Consider the following 19583-nt stretch of genomic DNA (forward strand, 5'->3'; position numbering starts at 1 on the left):
GACCGGGGAAAAGTGCAAAAATCTAGTACAGCAGTGAAAGTGACATGGATTCTCATCTTTTAACCAAAACCATAAAAGCTATGTAAACGAGTATATGAGAGATGCACAACATTTTCACCCCAAAAACAATTTAAAAGCTCCCAGTGTATTTTATTTCCAACCCATAAAAAATATCCCTGCTGCAACCTTAACAGAAGCAACTATCTATCTTAGAATGAGGGTTGGAAAGCAGTATGTGGGCTTTTGATTATTTCTCCAAAATTTCAGCCGCCACCAGACTTGAGCGTGTTACTCAACCTGCAGCAGTCAGTAATCTCCTTATGTTAGGTTTCTGCAATATGTGAATCAGCACTAAAGTGCATCCATAACTTGCATGCATAGTTACATATTAATTATATTGATTAGATTAGATAAGAAGAAACCAAATTGGAGAAAAAAAACGTGTCAGAATTTCTGAATGCAAACCATATGAAAGCTCCCACTCAAGAATGATCGAAACCCATAAGGAAGCACCTACAAGCAGTGTTTCAAAATGCGGATGCAAGCCAGAATGCAATCAAAGCAAATCCAAGTTGACTAGGTGCCAATCGATCGAGTACTTAGTTGATGCAGTCATGACTAGGGAGATTCAAAGGAGTTTTGATTGACTTTATAGGACAAAATGTGGTTTCAGACAAGAACGCCGACAAGGGAAAAGGGAGTCAACTTGGGCCAGTCGACGATGATGCTGGGGAGTTTTGACAATATGCCTACAACTATTATTCAATTGTGACAAGTATGTTAATCGTTAAAAATGGAAATAAGAGTGTTTCACTACAACAATGTTTTCATGGCACTCATTACCTGTGTTTTCTTCAAAGGGAATCATCTTTCAGTTTTATGACTTTTATCTAATGGAAAATCAGTCCAAACCATGAAGACAAACTACATCATCACTCAACGATCTAGGTAAACTTGAGTCTCATGTTAATGGAAGGCGGCAGCTTGTTCAAACCTAGTGTTGAGACCAAATATAAGGTAATTGGTTTCATTCATCTCAAATGGAGACCAAAGTTACGCCGGATTTAAAAATATATCTATGATTGTCTGTGTTATGCATCTCCCTGGAAATTAAGCTTTAGCACGGGCACATGGACTCAACCAAACCAATACGCAACATGTATCATATCATTCACTATAAAATTCCAAAAAGTATTTATTTCCCTTTTTGAAAGGTAATAGAAAGTTTATTGCAATAATGAAATTACAGCCTTTCAGGGCAAGCAGAACTACAAGGGACAAGGTCTCCCATGAGAGCAGGAAAATAAAGCGACACAAACAAAGCCCAAACAAACAATTTCAGAATCCACTAGCACGGAATCAACTGTCCAAGGCTTTAAATACTTGGACGGACTCAACAGAGGAATGGACTTGCCGGTAACTTGTTCCTACCAATCCACCACTTCAAAAAGACATTATTAGATATTGTATTTCAAAAAGTATTCTATTATTAACTATAGTTCATATTACATAACAGAGACTATTATGATCTTGTTCCAAGCTTACTGACCCAAAGAAAGAAAATTCATAGTACAAAGACATTATTTATATTCATATACCTACACAATCTTATTACCTACTTCCTTTTTGTAATTAATTTCACTGGCTGCACATGCATTTCTAGTTATACAATGGAGGTTGATACTGCCTCCCAAAATTTAGCCGCATTACACCCAGATTTTTGTTTACTTTATCTAAGACCAGATAAATCATTTAATGACAAAAAAAATCTAAAGCAACTTTAAAATCTACAGCAGCAAGGGGTAGGTGAACTTACCAGTCCAAGCCCTCAAAGAGGCCTTCACCTTTGATAGCTGAAGTTTTAAAAATTGCCCATTGGCGGCTTCTAATCTTGTGCAACTCTAAGGCCTCAGTAACTCCAGCATCATCAAGTGCACCGGGGAGATCCTGCATAGGAGTACAAACAATGAAATATAAGATAATAAAAAAAAATACAAAGGTGGAAACTTCATAGAAAGATATATCCGCAACCGCAAGCAATCAATAAGGTTCATTCCTTCAAGCTACAAAAAAAAAGCCGAAAACAAAATAAAGAAAAAGGAAAAGGAAAAGAAAAGAGCCAACTAAAAAGGCCTTAGAACAGCATGAATGATGCATAAGGCAATACTGACAATATTGGCAAAGAGTTTAACCATGAACCAGGAAAGGTTGCTTTGTAGCTTGAAATTCAAATAAAATATGCATGGTTTCCATCTCCGTCATTGTTTTTTTTTCGGTAGCTAAGCTGAGGTTTGGCGGACGCCTACCAGTTTATTATAAGAATATGCAATGTTTCAATCTTACATAGCTACTCCCAGTGGAGTCTTGAAGTACAATGTCTAACAGTTTGGGAGGAACAATTGGAAGGGGGATGTTATCCTCTTTACATAGACATTCAATCTTGGAAAGATAATCTGCAGCTGCGCATTTGTTTCTCTCCATATGTGACAGATTTTCCAGGATTGAACGATCGGAGGGTTAGGATCATCGCACAAAGATGATTTACAGGATACAACCTATATACAGGCCCAAGACCTGAACGGTTGGGATCATCCCACCAAGTGGGCCCCACTGTACTTTTTTGTAAAATAATGGACTTCATGTGCGCGCACCAGATAAAATCTATACATTCATACATATGGGGAGAGAGAGAGAGAGAGAGATTAACCCATTGCAAGTCAGAACTATTGTGAATATAGGAGATAAAAGGCGCCCCAAAAGAAATTAATGTCCTACTGTAGCATAGAACTTGATAATTGTAGAGCAGGACAACTGAAGAGCACAGAAATATTCTAATGGGATTTGAACAAATGTCAAAAGATCTGAAGAATTTGAAAAAACTATAGAAAAGAGCAGTAATAGCAACAACTGATAGAGGAATACCACAAAACTGGAGACGATAAAAAAAATACACAAATAAAATCCGACAAGTAACAAAGTAGGTGGCATAGGCCAGGGCAAGAGAAATAGAAGAAAGAGGAGAAAAGAGAAGAAGAGAAGAGAAGGAGAAGAAGAGGGGAAGAAAGGGAAAGAGAGGGGAGGAGGAGGAAGAAGAAATTTGAGGGGAGAATTTCTCAATCAATATTATTCCAAAAGCTTCCCAAAATTCACTACATGAGGCCTATATATAGGCAATTGAAGATAAAATAACATGGAAAATATAACCCCTAAATCTAAATAACATGGAAATAAACTCTCTAAAAGTCCTATTGGGCAAATATGCAACTTATTGGGCCCCACGGGTTCCTACAATCCTCATCAGTAGGACTCTAAAACTAAGGAAAGTATGTGAAGAAGAATAACAAAATTCATACAGCGGAGATGTTTTCCTGAAAATGATGATAAGTGGGTAAGATAGCTTCCAAATGGAGCATAAATGGCACCGAAAGGCAAAAACTTAATATACTAGGTAGAACTGAATAAAGGAGACCTCTAATACCAAACAGTAAAACAGTAAATGAAATACCATACACAATTAAAGAGGATATGTAACCTGTTGGCACCAGTTAACAAATCTTAAAGTTTACATATGATTGTAGTGAAATCTATGCTGCTAATTTTTCTCAACATCTAATTGTTATTTTAGCTCGTAAACAACTCAATTTCCAACCAATTGCTCTCAATAACAATTAACTTCAAAACTTAGTTGGCTTTCCATCATTTGAAACAACAGAAGAAACACAAATTGATAATGCAACGAGCATCAAGTTCCACTAGAAAACAGTTTCTCGTCAAATGGCATGGAGAAGAGAAAAGAAAAATGGTAATAACCTGCTTATTTGCATAAACGAGAACCACTGCACCTTTTAGCTCTTCTTCCTGCCAAAAGATAAATTAAATCAGCCTCCTATATCCTCAGTGGAACCTCAAAACAGTTGACAGAATCCAAAGTTCTGACATCCATAAACAACAGTTAAAATATTGACCAAGTGGCAAAGGTTAATAATTAAAAACAAGACTACAGTCTAGGACATATAACCAGTTTTTTTTTTTTAATACAATAAAATGGAATTATAGATTATCTGACATCGAGAGCCATCAAATGTGAGCTTAACTGAGAAATGTATTCATTCAAATGGGACAAATACTGATATTAGGAAGTTTGATAAATATATTAACCGTCCCTGGGACTCATAAAAAGAATACCAAAACGACAAGTATATTCTTGTGGAGTGTCTCTCTATGATTTGTGGACACTGGCACGAGTGTCCTGTGTCGACAAGGATAAAGAGTATCATAAATGGCAAGCTCTCAATATTTAGAAATGGGGACACGGCTAAAACAGACAGTATATATATGGGAAAGATGAGTATGAGCGGCCCCTCATATAAGCTTATATGAGGTGATGGCTAGAAACACGGTGGGCCCACATTTTTGGAGTCCCCGAAAAATCAGCTCCATAGGATCATCCCAACCCATCAAACTGTGGAGGTGAAAAATGGGCAAATTTATACCAGCCCATTTTCACCTCCATAGTTTGAAGGGTTGGGATGATCCTATCGAGCTGATTTTTTGGGCACACCCTATCTATGTCAGGGCCTATCAGATGAATGGTTTGGATAACCGCAAAAATGTGGGCCCACCGTGTTTCTAGCCGTCACCTCATATAAACTTATATGAGGGGCCGCTCATACTCACTTTTCCCTATATATATATATATATATATATATATATATATATATATATATATATATAGAGAGAGAGAGAGAGAGAGAGAGAGAGAAAGAGAGAGGAAATGAAGTATGTGCAGCTGCACAGATAAGCTATCTGTGCATGGCTCACAAACCATAGTGGGGGCCACATTTTTTGGGGGATCCAAAGCATTCATTTGGAAGGCTCTTCCATGGATAGGGTGTCTACCAAAAATCAGCCCTATAGGATCATCCTAACCCAATCAAGTTGGAGGGAAAATGGACAGATATTGTTTCTACCCATTTTTTCCCTCCACAAATGGCAGGGTGAGGATGATCCTAAAGGGCTGATTTTTGGTACACACCCTATACATGGAAGGGCCTTCCAAATGAATGCTTTGGATCCCCCAAAAAATGTGGCCCCCACTATGGTTTGTGCAGCCATGCACAGATAGCTTATCTGTGCAACTGCACATACTTCATTTCCTCATATATATATATATATATATATATATATATATATGAGGAATAAGATTGTACGCTCGACCGTACCTAAAGTTAGGTACGGTAGAGTGCCAAATCACATGGGTCCCACATTTTTGGTGAGCATCTAAACCATTCATTTGCAAGGCCCCATCATAGATAGGGTGCATACCAAAAATCAGCTCCATAGGATCATCCTAACCCATCCATTTGTGGAGGCCAAAATGGACAGACAGTGTTTGTCCACAAATCTGCCCATTTTGGCCTCCAGTTTTGGAGGGGTTAGGATGATTCAATGGTGCTGATTTTTGGTATGCACCCTATCTATGATGGGGCCTTGCAAATGAATGGTTTAGATGCCCACCAAAAATGGGGGACCCATGTGATTTGGCACTCTACCGTACCTAACTTTAGGTACGGTCGAGCGTACAATCCTTTTCCTCTCTCTCTCTCTCTCTCTCTCTATATATATATATATATATATATATATATATATATATATATATATATATATATATAGAGAGAGAGAGAGAGAGAGAGAGAGAGAGAGAGGAAATGGTTTGTGAGCAGCTGCTCAGATAAGCTTATCTGAGCAGAGCTCACAAACCATAGGGGGGCACATTTTGGGCGTGATCTTAAGCATTCATTTGGACGGCCCCATCATGGATGGGGTGTGTACCAAAAATCAGATCCATTGGATCATCCTAACCCTTCCATTTGTGGAGGGAAAAATGGGCAGATTTGTGGACAAACAGTATCTGTCCATTTTTCCCTCCACAAATGGACACCCTAAGATGATCCAATGGAGCTGATTTTGGGTACACATCCCATCCATGATGGGGCCTTCCAAATGAGTGCTTAGGATTACCCCAAAAATGTAGGCCACCCTATGGTTTGTGAGCTCTGCTTATCTGAGCAGCTGCCCATTTCCAACCCATTCATTCTATAGAACCTCACATAGATAGGGTGTTTCTAACAAACCATCTCCAAACCATAATCCTAACCATTCGATCTATAGGAGCCTAATTTCTAGTCATCCATTTTAAACCTCCACAAATCATAACCCTAACCCTAACCCTAACCCATAATCCTAACCATAACCATAATCCTAACTATAACCTATAGAATGAATGGATTGGATGACTGATACAACATGGAAATGGTGGGTTTCTGAACTCTAGCTCGGGCTGAGCTCGAGCTCAGAAAGCTTTTCCTAATATATATATATATATATATATATATATATATATATATATATATATATATATATATATATATATATATAGAGAGAGAGAGAGAGAGAGAGAGAGGGAGAGAGAGACATCCTAACCCTGCCATTTGTGGAGGGAAAAAATGGGCAGAAACATGGACAAACATTGTCTCTCCATTTTCCCCTCCACCTTTGATTGGGTTAGGATGATCCTGCAGGGCTGATTTCTGGTGCACAGCCTATTCTGTGGAAGGGTCTTCCAAATGAATGCTTTGTATCCCCCCCCAAAAATGTGGGGCCACATGTGTGTTTGAGCTATAGTTTAGATAAGCTTATCTGAGCTATATCTCAGGAACACTTATATATATATATATATATATATATATATATATATATATATATATATATATGAGAATAGAGTTCCTGAGGGTGCCCTCATATAGCTTATATGAGGTGGCTCTTACAAAACATAAGGGGCCCACATTGTTAGGATGATCCGAAGCATTCATTTGAAAGGCCCCATCATAGATAGGGTGTGTACACAAAATCAGCTCCATTGGATCATCCTAACCACTCCAAAAGTGGGGGCAAAAATGGATAGACACGTTTTGTCCACAAATCTGCCCATTTTTCCCCCACTTTTGGAGGGGTTAGGATGATCCAATGGAGCTGATTTTTTGTACACAACCTATCTATGATGGGGCCTTTCAAATGAATGCTTCGGATCATCCTAACAATATGGGCCCCTTATGTTTTGTGAGAGCCACCTCATATAAGCTTATATGAGGGCACCCTCAGGAACTCTCTCTCTCTCTCTCTCTCTCTCTCTCTCTCTCTCTCTCTATATATATATATATATATATATATATATATATATATATAAAATCATGATTTGAAGACACATATTCGTGTGTCGAGTTTCGACACGAATACGAGGTATCTGACATGGCAACCCCTAAAAATCTAGAAATGGTGGCACGCCCATACACGTTCAAACATATAAAAGTATTGATTACTATCATAATTTGCAATAATATAAATATAGTATTCATTTAACAAACTAATAAATCTTAGGAATAATCAACTATAATCTAAAACAAACATAAGATAATCAAATAATATAAATATAGTATTCATTTAACAAACTAATAAATCTTAGGAATAATCAACTATAATCTAAAACAAACATAAGATAATCAAATAACTATGCATTCATCAATTTAATCCATTCTCTTCAGTCTCCAACATGTAGTGAGAAAGGGAGACCAACAGGATACAATGAATATAATATTGGAATAAGAGTTTGTTTAGGGTTTTACGTTTAGGGGAGGGGATATAATAGCAAATATTAGTTAAAGAAGAGTACATAATAAAAGAATAATTAATAGTAAAAGAGGTAAACACAATATTCAATAATAAAATAGAATGTCACACTTGACACGGTACAAAAATGTGTCGACACACCCACATTAAGTCTGACACTTCTAGTCGTACATTTAAAAATGTCTAAAGGCGTGTTGGTTAAATCATATGCCTAAATTTATATTAGGAATGCTCCTATGCTAGATTTCCAAATGGAAGACCTAGGCAATAAATACACAATTGATAAAGTAAGCATTTCGACATCATTTTCCAACTCTAGAAAACTTGATGCAAGTTATCTAGTGATTAAAGAGAAAAGTGGGTGGGTAATTTTGAGATTGAAAGCCTCCAGCATGATAAATCCTCACCATTGTTTATCAATGTTTAAGAAATGAAAAGGCAATGCATTATCTACACAAATCTCTGTTGAAGGACACCTGATTGTTTCAAAGGCTTACTAATTAGTGTTAACGCTGCACTCTACATGTTTAAGGCCTTATTTGTTTTAGATTATGACAACCGATTGTGAATGCCAAACCGATTAATGGACTCAAATTTAAACATAATTGAGTCCAATAATCGGTTTGGCACTCACAATCGGTTGTCATAATCTTAAACAAACAGGGCCTATAGAAACATAGCACACCCATCATCTGATTCTGCAACATAATTCTCAGCACTACTTCCATTAATCTTGTCCAACTAAAACTGTTTGGCATTTTAAGCTATCTTGATAATCTCAAATCAAAATTTATATAAGAAACAATGAAGTATCAATTTTAAATATTATTATTTATATTACAGTAATTTTTTTGCTTTGCATGTATACTGTACCCTTCTAAATATGATACTGTACAACTGGCACTCACATGCTTACAATATCTTTGGCGTATGCCCCTATTATATTAGTTAGTTTGTTGAGTATTTACATTTATTCGGGCCATTTAAGGTTGATATACTATAACTGCAACTCGAAGGTGTCCATAACACATCTCATCTTCGCACCAATCATTTGACTCAGAAAATCTTTGACCATTACCTCACCAATCTTCTCCTACAAGTGTTTGGGGATATTATGAATCATGATAAACTTTAAAATCAAATTATTTATAAAAGCAATGACAATAAGTATTGGTTTCCAATGTTTTGATTTAGTTTATATTAATTTATTTGTTTTGCATATATACTTACTACCAAGGTTTGAAATTTCAGTTTCGGTTTCGGCCTCAGCCGAAAACAAAATTTCGGTGGCAATTTTGGTTTCAGTGTAAGTCTTATAATTTCGGCCGAAATTTTTAAATTTCGGTTTCGATATTAAATTTTTGTCTCTGCAGAAATTTCGGATTTCGGCCGAAATTTAAAACCATGCTTACTAGTTACTACACCCTTTTCAACCTGATACCATACAATTGCCACTCACATGATGCGGTTGTCTTTGGCTGATGTCAAATTAGTTGTTTGTGTTGCACATATACTTACTCAAATCATCTAAACAGTGCCACGCACATGTTCATGCTGTCTTCAGATTATACCACTGGCTTCCATAAAAAACAAGGGTGGGACATAATTGCATTCCATAAAGAAGTAAAACAATACGAAACACATTTTGCAATGCAGTCTTCTAGATTTTAATAGGCGGTTATATTATACAGCACTTTTTATTATGTGTGAATAGAAAGCCTATGTACTTGAAGTATGACCTAAAAGAATGCGTCATAACTCTCTTGTTCCATAATGTTGATCATTTGGATATGCCATTGATAGTTTGAGTGCAAGGAATAAGAATAAAAAAACTCAGCTTAAAGGTGAAATAAATACTGCCTTTCATCATGAGTATAATCAGCACTTATCCTCTTCCATGATACCTAGAGGCCATAAAGCAAATGCAATGCTGGAAAATTTTGATCAGAATAACCTTCCTAACGAGTGTATATTAAGCCATCATAATATCTAGCCTGCATGTGAGGAAAACAATAATTAATAATTACATTTGAATAATATTTAGAAACTTATACCTCCAGGATAGCATGAAATTCATCTTTGGCTGTTACTAGTCTATCAGTGTCACTTGAATCCACAACATATATGATAGCTTGAGTATTTGGGAAGTAACATCTCCAGTACGGCCTGGAGCACAAAAAAAGTAGCTTGTGTGAACATAATTTCATGGAAAAAAAAACATTTTGGAAGCAATCAAACTCTTAAAAAAAAAAACAACTAGCAGTTGCAAGAGAAAAGCAACATAGTGTAACACCAAAAAAGTGCAAAGGATAACAGAAATTACGCACAATGTCTAGTGAAGGCGAAAAGGGGATGGTGAAGGACATTTCTCAACAAAACCAAGCTTATGAACATCAAAAAAATATTTTGATTAGCAGGCCTTCTTCTCTATCGGTATCTGTGATTACATAAAGTTCTAGATGTATTTCTAAAGAAAAAAGTCAAAAACCCTGAGAAAATTATATAGGCCTGTGACAAGAACAATGTACTAGTGTCCAAATTAGTTGAGTACTATTTCAAAAGGTGAGACTTATCTGAAAATGAGTTACTGCTGCCATAATTTGAGAAGTTTGTGGTTATGTTTCGATAGAGACTCGGAATACATGGCATGCTACAACAGAAACTTGGTAAGTGAGATTTTCCTTAACGTTATCCCTAACAAATCAGATTTGGCTACCACGGGGGATGTACAAAATGCCTTCGACCAGAATTACTTTAGCATACAATTTAACTATTATGCAACTATGAATTTGATATTATAACCGTTCAAAAAAAAAAAATGAATATGATATTATATTAATTGTTTAGTATAAATTTGAGGTATAGATACTGCAAAAAATGGGTAATTGAACATATTTATATATGGAAACAAAGATACATAGATATAGCACACTAGTCATACTATACATGGCCAGAGATTAAAGACTAAACACCGGGCACCTTTCTGGCCAGCCCAAAAAGCAGGTTGACTTTTCGTAGAGAGTAAACTCGGAGTACTCTTTATTTTCTTTTCAGAAAGTAGGAGAGAAAAACTTATGAAACGCCATGGAAAAATAATTTTAAGACAACTTTTACACGTTTGAGTACAAAGAAATGTAAATTATTGTGATTGCATATTATAAATGGACGGTACAAGAAGTCAACAGAATAACTAATAATGTATCAAATATATATATATATATATATATATATATATATATATATATATATATATCCAACTAGTAAAAGATAAAGGCACCAAAGATTGATCGCCAAAAATATGTCCACGTTATATGATGCAATGTCCATGTAAAACAATTATTAATTGTTAATTAGAGGAACCCAACAGCCTGAAATCAAAAGCCATGTTACATAATCAAAAGAACCAGAACCACATAATGACATTGCTCAAGGAGTCTTTTCTTTTTTTTTTTTGAATGATATGCATAGCTCAAGGAGATCATCACCGCCAGGCGCCAGGTACTAACTCTATAGGGTACGTAATACTCATCAAAGTAAGTAATTATAGGCCCCAAGAAGCTACTCGTACCCACTCTGTGAAATGTTATCCAGCTGGAGGTACAGGTGTTAGTGACAATTGAAGTACGAGTACCTGTACACACCAGCTTCTAAAAAAAGGGAACATGAATACGAGTAATTTTTATTTTTACACTAACTTTTTAAATAGGGTTAAAATATTAAAAAAATAAATACTTAGCATTTGAAATATTGTTCGATGACGCAAATAAGGGATGCAAAGTCTACGAGCAGAGTTTCCGCAAAAATGGCATTGGTGGCAGAAGTCAAAGGGTTATGGTTCGGAAGAGGGTTGGAGGTGATATTTGGCTTTGAAAGGATGAAAGCCTTTTTATCAATGAGATCCTGGATAGTGTGTTTCAAAGCAAAACACCTATCTGTAGGATGGCCTTTTCCTTGGTGGAAAGCGCAGAATTCATTTTCATCATAGTTGGCGGGGAGCGGATTTGGAGAAGGGCGAGGTGAAAGTAAAGTGAGTTTCTTTGCTTTTAAGAGGATTCTCATGATGAAGGAGAATCTAGCAGGCAAAGGAGTGAAATCCCTGTATGCTTTTTCCCTGGGCCAAAATTTCACATCCCATTGGATACCACTGTTGTCTAGAGCAACCGCTAACTCATTCACACTATGGATATGCCAAAAAACATTATAAAAAAAAAAAGAACAAAAAAAATCATTCCCAATAATCCTCCAAATGATGTGAACTAATAATCACAAACTGAAACCATAGTTTTAAATTTCTACAGAAACCAATCTATCCTGCAATCAAACAGCCAAGGATTGTTTGATCATGGGATAAGGTTTCATGAATAAGACCCTATCTTCAGTTCTCTTGTATTTCAAGATAGCTTGTTTTGAATAGGTTCTAGCATATATGGTTTCGATCTAAATAACACTATATCTTACTCTATCTTCAGTTCCCTTGTATCCCAAGGTAGGTTGCTCCCTAGTATTCCAAGGTAGGTTGTTTTGGTTAGGTTCTAGTCCATATGATTTCAATCTGAAGAACACTATATTTTCGAGAGAGAGAGAGAGATTAAGTTGAATTCTAACGCATATCCTGAGCTAAATCTTATCCAGGACAAACTATCTGTCAGTCAAACAGCTTCCAAAACAAATTTTCAAATTTCAGATTTTTTTCTTTTCTGAAATGGTGGAAAAACCCTTAAGCAGGAAAGAACAGAAAAAACCGAAACATACATAGCACAGATTGGCTCACACGCACGGATTCCCAGCTCACACGCACGGATTCCCAACTCACACTCCACTTAGCGAGTAGATCAGCTGATTCATTGGCACTGCAGAGGATATGACATAAGGAAAAAAAAAATTACATTACAGATATCAGATACTAGTTAATAACCCGCTTATCTCCAAGGACAGAGGGACTTCGTCTCCCAAGAAATAGCATTCGCGCAATCATAAATGAGATAATTTAGATTAAAGATGTCAGATATTTTGTTAATAGCCATCATAGCTTCCTCCTTGTTCGAATCTTTTCCACCTATCGGTATGATGAGGGAAAGGAAGATGCCAATTAAGTGATTCCGAAAAAACACCTCCAATGCAAGCCAGGCCCAGGTTTCAGAAAGAGGCACAATCAAAGTCAAGCTTCAACTTGTTGGAGTGAGGGACCTTCCACTTCTGGTGTAGTACTTTGATGGAATATCCTTTGAACCTCCTCCCTCATGATGGCCCATGAGCAAAGACCCTTTAATCTCCCCGAAACAATCTAAAACTAGAGGGCATCTTGTTGTCAAAGTTCCAACAGGTTCTATCAGTCCAAATAGCCATGACACTCCAAAAAATCATTAAGAGCCAAGGGCATCTTGTTGTCAAAGTTCCAACAGTTTCTGTCAGTCCAAATAGCCATGACACTCCAAAAAAACATTAAGAGCCAAATTGTATGCCCTTTAATAGCAAGGTGACAGCTCCACCAATCCTCCAAATTCCAGGTCTTACTCAAAAGACTTTTGGGTTTCAATCTAACAACTAAAACCTTTATGCATACACACATTTTTTCCATCAGGAGGTTTAAATTGGTCTACATCCCGGGCTACCAAAATGGAATAGTTTATTCAAGCTACTACAAGACTTAACAATGATAAACTTAAAAATTTGAATAGCGACAATAAACTACTAGCAATGCAAATTATTACCTGATGCTCAATAAGATATAAATGCAAGATATCAATTGTTAATAAGAAATGGTAAATAAAATAGTATTACCTGATGCTAGTCTGCCCACCTGTTTCATCCAACCAAATTGACTGTTAAAACCAAACTTTGGAACAAATAAGAGAAGATTAGCAATTAAAGGCTTAATGATAATTATTTTAAACTAGGGATGCACTTTATACTTCCATCTGCCCATGAGAAAGATTTACCTAAAATGTGTAATGTATGATCGTAAAATAATTACAATTTGCATAACAACTCAACGGGGCAAATCTAAGGTGAACTCAGTTAAAAACCCATTGTTAAAAAATGCAGAAATCTACTTAACGAAGTTTTTTGCTTTCCAAATTAATAAACAACACTAGGCTTGCAGCAGCAGTGTGAATGAAAGAATGTATCATTTCATCATGTTTTTGGGTCAAAAAATGAGGTTGTCGATGAGTTTGCTCGGAGTGGCATGCATAGAGAGGCACTAGCAGTTCATGATCATTTTCCGTTTACTTGTTTTCTTTTTCACTTTTGTTGGTTTTGCTTGTTGCCTTGATCATCTCGATCGAGCTCCTTTTGTTTTCTTGTTGTTTTTGCTTATTTAGTAAATTTCTGTAGCTGCTCAAAACAAAAAGACATTTTAGGATGCATGGGTTAGTTCCAAGTGCATCTACATAATGCACGGATTAGCTCAAAGAAGGCACTTATCCTCTCTCTGTGTGTTACTGGAAGCATAGCCTCTCACAATCTCTATATATCTAATAATATATAAGTAAAACGGAATGTCGCACACTAGGAGTGCGCCACGTGGCAATCCCTCAGCATCCAGCAACTCTCTCTCTCTCTCTCTCTCTCTCTCTCTCTCTCTCTCTCTCTCTCTCTCTCTCTCTCTCTCTCTCCTTGCCTTCAATAATTCGTCTCTAATTCATTTTGTTTCCAAATGCATACTACACATTGGGCTTTCCAAAATTTATGGCAATCCCTCTGTATCCAAACAAAGAATTAGCATCCCTTCGATGTTACTGAAAATGAATCCCCATCAATATCCCATTAACGGATATTCATTTCCAAACACCTTCCTTTAGCGCCTGTTCATTTCCAAAGGCTGTTTCTTTAATATGCATTTATCTCATTTACTTCCCCACCGCATATACCCTTTCGAGGGAAACCCCAAAAACAATCTCTCTCTCTCTCTCTCAAACTTTTCCCCCACCGTCTCCATCTCCCCTTCCGCCATCTGCAGCATCTGAAGCGTGACAGCAAATGTATTCTAATTCGTTTTGCTAGCATGCTTTCTGGGTTTTGATAATTCGGCTACTAGCTATATAATTTGAGAGTGTTTTGATTAATCTGTAATCCGTAAGGATATTGAATTGTTAACAGTTTTTGTTTTATTTGCCCTTTTTATGCCTTGTTTTCAGTTATCTGTAAGGAAATTGAATTGTTGATGCTTTTTGTTTTCTTTGCCCTTGTTTATGCATTTTATTGGACTCCTCCTAATTTATTTGATAGATGGTTTATATTGCTCTGTTTCATATATCATATGCTTGCTTGAAACAATGAATAAGTAGCACATTTTGGTCATTACCAGGTCAGAGACAAGAAAAATGGACCAAGGAAACTGAAATGATACTTTAATGATTTTGATTAAAGCTGTTTGTACATTTTGTTGGCAAGAATCAGGAAGGAGAAGTGGGCTGGAGGTTACCATTTTCTGATATAAAAGAGTTTTGCGGTGAGGGACGGTAAAAAAGCATGTGACTCCAATTTATAAAAGTTGACAGGTTTCCTGGTTCTATTGCTTTGCAATTGTTACCAATTGTTACTAATTTCAAGTCTTTTAACATGTTGTAAGATGATGAATACATTTTTTTTATTGCACTTTTCCCGTACTCTGATTATGCTCAAATATACACTCTATAGTGCATGTTTTCTTGCTGATTTGGGGAAGACCAAATAAGGTAAGCTATTGTGTTTACAGAAATGTTTTATTTTTCAATTGGAGACAATTTTTTCATGCTCCAGTTGCATTTTTCTTAAGTTTCTTCTCTCTCTCTTAAATTTCTTGCAGTGGATGATTGGGACTATTAAGTTCTTCTTGCTAATTCGGAGAGGATCAAAGAAGGTGATGGATGCTCTTCCTGTTTCATTCTTAGATAAAGCATAGTAATTATGCGCATAGTTTTAGGCATGTTTTCCTCAGATCTTATGTCTCTTTGTATGTGATTTGTATATACAATTATATTAGCTATCTATTTTTGTTTCACTTCTTATATGCGGGCTTAATGTGGGTAGCGAAATTTTTGACATTGATCATCTGGTTTTTTTTAATTTTGGTTGGTAAATAGCATTTTCTCTGTGCTTTGTTTATACTTTAGGTTTTATTTGTGCTTTGTTTTCCTTTGTTTTTCGTTCCCGTTGTTGGACGAGGTCTGCAACTAGTGAATATGTAAAAGTCAAACAAAGTCCTCCAAGTTACCAATGAACAAAGTATCTAATAAAATCCGTAGCAACGCAGCCCCAAGTCATATATATGAGGCTTTCTCAAAAATCTCAAATCTAATGATTTATCTCAATGGCAATGGAATCAAGAAAGAATAATACACTAATCACTGTTCCAATGAATAAGCTAGAACTGTCACAACTTGCAAACCCTCAAGAATCTAAAAAATTATAAACCAAAGAAGAGCAAAGAACTACAGGACATAGCATATAAAGGCGCAGATCAACATACCCAGATCCCAGACTTGAAATTTGATATTGTTATACTGCACGGTTTCAACATTAAACCCAATTGCTGCAATCATAAAAAAGAAAGAAAAGAAATACCAGTCAAGAGAAAGAAAAAAATGGAAAGAAGATTAACCCAATAAGATCAAAATTCCAAAATCAAGAAAAAAAGAAAAGGAAAATACGAACTTGGAATTGTGGAAACTACTTCTCCCATCTGAAGCCGATCTGAAGGGGATAAAATTAAGCTCACAAATCCCAAAAGATTGAAAACAGATAGACCAGTTAGAAGATAAAAAAGATATATAATAAAGGGGGAAAAGGATACAGAGAATAGTAGTCTTCCCAGCATTGTCAAGGCCAAGAACAAGAATTCGCGCTTCTCTGTTGCCGAATACAGATGATAACATTCGGGTGAACAGGATACCCATTGATCCAGTCCAGCAATGACAGAAGATCCGACGGTTGATATTCCTTCTTCGAGTGAATTCAGAGATCCGCAGTGCAGATCCCTGTCCAACCCCGTTAAATGAAACAATGCGAGGAAAGAAAAGGTTGAGATCTGATTATATTGATGAGAGAGAGAGAGAGAGAGAGAGAGAAAGAGAGAGGGTGAGGCCCTAGTGCAAAGAAAAAAGGAAAATGTAAGTCCGGTTTGGAAGGCCGATGCTCCGAATTTCCTAGGTAAGGAATGTCATCTGCTGTCTTATGCAACGCGTTTATACCAAATGACTATATTACCCCCGACGACGATACGGGAAAAAAAAAAGTTGGGTCGGGGCGGTTCGTGTCGGGTTGAGTTCGGTTCGGGTTGAGGCTTGGGCAACTCAACCCGAGTGAAACCCGACATTTTTAATCTTTTTTTTCTACTAAGCTTAAAAAGTCGGGTTGGGTTGGGTTGGGTCGGGTCGGGTCGGGTTGAAATCAGGACAGGTCGGGTTTGGGTTGGAAAAAAGGGTTCCTCGGGTCGGGTTGAAACTCGGTTCGGGTCGGGTTCTGGTTGAGAAAACAGTTCCTCGGGTTGGACTCAGACCCAACCGGACCCGAGTTGCACCCCTAGTTTTTATCCCAACAAGACAAAATCTAATGCTTCCATGTCAATATTTCTCCAATTTTTTATCGAAAATTTTGAAATTCGACCAAAATTCCCAAAATATTAGATTTGCATTTCATTTCATTAGCATAGAAAATGGTATTTGGTCGGCAACATTATTGAGCTATACAGCAGATGAACAGTATCCTATGCATGAGATGTCAGATCCCAATAATACCTCTTAAATTTTACTCCCCATCCTAAAAAACAATCATTGGGACCCACTTCCCTCTATATATGATCGGTTCGAACCATGGTTAGCAAAACATGATTCGACAAAAAACTGGGAAAAATTCGAGTTTAATAAAGCATTGGTTGAAAGAAACATAGTAAAGAAACGGAGACATAAAAAATGCATTTAAAATTTTGTCATTTGCAAAATATAGTGGGGGTAAATTTGGAAAATTGACCAAAAAAATGCATTTAATACGTTTTACATGTGTTCAAAATGTTTTCCTCAAAAGAAAAGAGGTTGTTTTAGGGCAGTGATAAATTGACCCCATTATATCTTAAATCGACCCCTATGTGTTTGCTCTCTCCTCTGGGTTAGAGAGAGAAAGAGGATAGAAAGACACGTAGGGGGTCGATTTATCACTCCCTTGGGCACTGATGAATCGACCCCAAATATCTTAAATCGACCCCTATGTGTCTTTCTCTCTCCTCTGGGTTAGAGAGAGAAAGAGGAGAGATAGACACCTGGGGTCGATTTAAGATCTATGGGAGCCGATTTATCACTCCCCTTTTTTTATTGTAAAAGTTTTGAACGGATTATTAAACAATAATTAAACCAATAAAATGCATTTAAAAAAAAAACACTTACAACGGTGTTTTGCCAACTATGGTCCAAACAAACCATAAAGGTGGCCAAATGGCGTGGGCAACACATTGATCTAATGATTCTAAGCCCTTAATCAATCAAGTGTCATTTTGGGTTTCGCCAAAATAAAAATATAAAGCATTTAATTTTGTTTTCTTTTATATGATGCATGGGATGTCTCTTCGATATAGCAACGAGATCGCATGAGTCACTTTTTTTATGTTCTACAAGTTCAACAATATTAATCTAAACAAAAAAAAAAGTCACTTTTGAAATGTCACTTCTATTTTCCGGCGTGTCGATTCTTCTCCAACCTCCTCTTTTCTGCCTCTTCATCTTAGTTCTCTTCTTTTTCTTGTTCTTTCTTCACACTTCTTCTTCCTTCTCTTCCAAATTTCAAGATGGTCGTCGACGGTGGTAGAGATGAAAAACTAAAAGAAATTAGAGAAGAAGATGACGAAATTTTGTATGCTTTTATATGCACTTGAGAGCAAAAAGATCTTCTGTACTGTTTGAAGCAATAAGTTAGGGAACCAAAATTCAACCACCATCCACTTTACACATGTCTAGAGGAATATTTTCTATGAAAGAAAAAATGCTAGTTCATTTTATAATTACAAGATTTTATATGGTAAGTGACGGGAGTATTTTTCAAAAAGTACAGGGGTCTCACTTCAGAGGATGATACAAACCGTTCATTTGTTGGACCACAATGTAAATAGCCTGTACGCCGTAGATCATTTCCATAGGATTATCCTCACCCTCCGATCATTAGAGAGACTACACATTACAGAAACCAGTACGGATCAGGCTTAGGATCACCCTATGGAGATGATTTATGGATTACAGCCTATTTACGTTGTGGCCCAATAAATGAACAGTTTGGATCATCCAATGAAGTGGGACTCACTGGACTCCTGAAAAGAAAATACAAGACTTCACCCTCACACAGAAAAACTGCTATAATTACAAGCAACAGAATTTTTATTTTTTTTAAATGAACAAACTTAAGGTAAAAACCGATTGGCGTTATCTTCCTGAGCTTTGGTAGCTCCCTCTGTCTCAGTTCCGACAAGGATCTGACGGCACCAAGGGCAGGAGGAGTGGGACCCGAACCACATGTCGATACAGCTAACGTGGAATCCGTGGCCACATTGTGGGAGGACTCGTATCTCGTCACCCCGGGTGAATTCCGTTAGGCAGATGGCACAGTCCGTGAGGTTGCTGGAGGAGGCTTCGTTATAGATGAGCTTCGGGAGTGAATGGAGGATCTTCTTCTTGAGGCCTTTGTTCGCGGGAATCTGATGGAAGAAACGGGGAAGGGAGGCCCTCAGGGCGATTCCAGCCAGGTAGATTAGGCCGCAGGGAAGGGCGACAAGGAGCACCAGCAAGACCAAGACAATGAGCACCCCGAAGACGTAAGAGTCGACCATTGTGGGGGGAGAGAGAGAGAGAGAGATAGAGAGACGTTGGTGGTTTTGGACCTCTCCTAAGTTGGTGCTTTTATAGACAAATTAAGTGGTTTTGTAGGTTTTGGAC

At 37.0% G+C, this 19583-nt stretch overlaps 1 protein-coding gene across 2 annotated transcripts; it reads right to left on the bottom strand.

Annotated features, from left to right (window-relative positions):
- Positions 1–16809, bottom strand: LOC143849701 (ADP-ribosylation factor 1-like). 2 transcript variants are annotated; one of them, XM_077358859.1, is made up of 8 exons: positions 16463–16809; positions 16324–16362; positions 16139–16201; positions 13468–13486; positions 9741–9852; positions 3811–3858; positions 1817–1947; positions 1–297 (listed from the first exon to the last, which is right to left on the bottom strand). In XM_077358859.1, the coding sequence occupies exons 1-8, from the start codon at positions 16563–16565 to the stop codon at positions 264–266; spliced, it is 549 nt and encodes a 182-aa protein (XP_077214974.1). In that variant the 5' UTR covers positions 16566–16809; the 3' UTR covers positions 1–263. The 2 variants fall into 2 exon arrangements, with proteins under 2 accessions (XP_077214974.1, XP_077214973.1); XM_077358858.1 differs by lacking the exon at positions 1–297 and adding an exon at positions 1137–1441.
- Between the last annotated feature and the right edge of the window lie 2774 nt (positions 16810–19583).

The sequence above is a fragment of the Tasmannia lanceolata genome, unplaced genomic scaffold (assembly GCF_043159265.1).
Source record: "Tasmannia lanceolata isolate RefF3 unplaced genomic scaffold, GAP_Taslan_0.1 ptg000018l, whole genome shotgun sequence".
NCBI classification, from domain to species: domain Eukaryota; kingdom Viridiplantae; phylum Streptophyta; class Magnoliopsida; order Canellales; family Winteraceae; genus Tasmannia; species Tasmannia lanceolata.

Coding starts and splice junctions, on each gene's coding strand:
- LOC143849701 (XM_077358858.1), bottom strand. CDS start 16,565: ATGGGTATCCTGTTCACCCGAATGTTATCATCTGTATTCGGCAACAGA. Junction 3,859..9,740: donor AATTTCATGCTATCCTGGAG/GTATAAGTTTCT, acceptor ATCTTTTGGCAG/GAAGAAGAGCTAAAAGGTGC. Junction 1,948..3,810: donor TCGTTTATGCAAATAAGCAG/GTTATTACCATT, acceptor ACTCCTATGCAG/GATCTCCCCGGTGCACTTGA.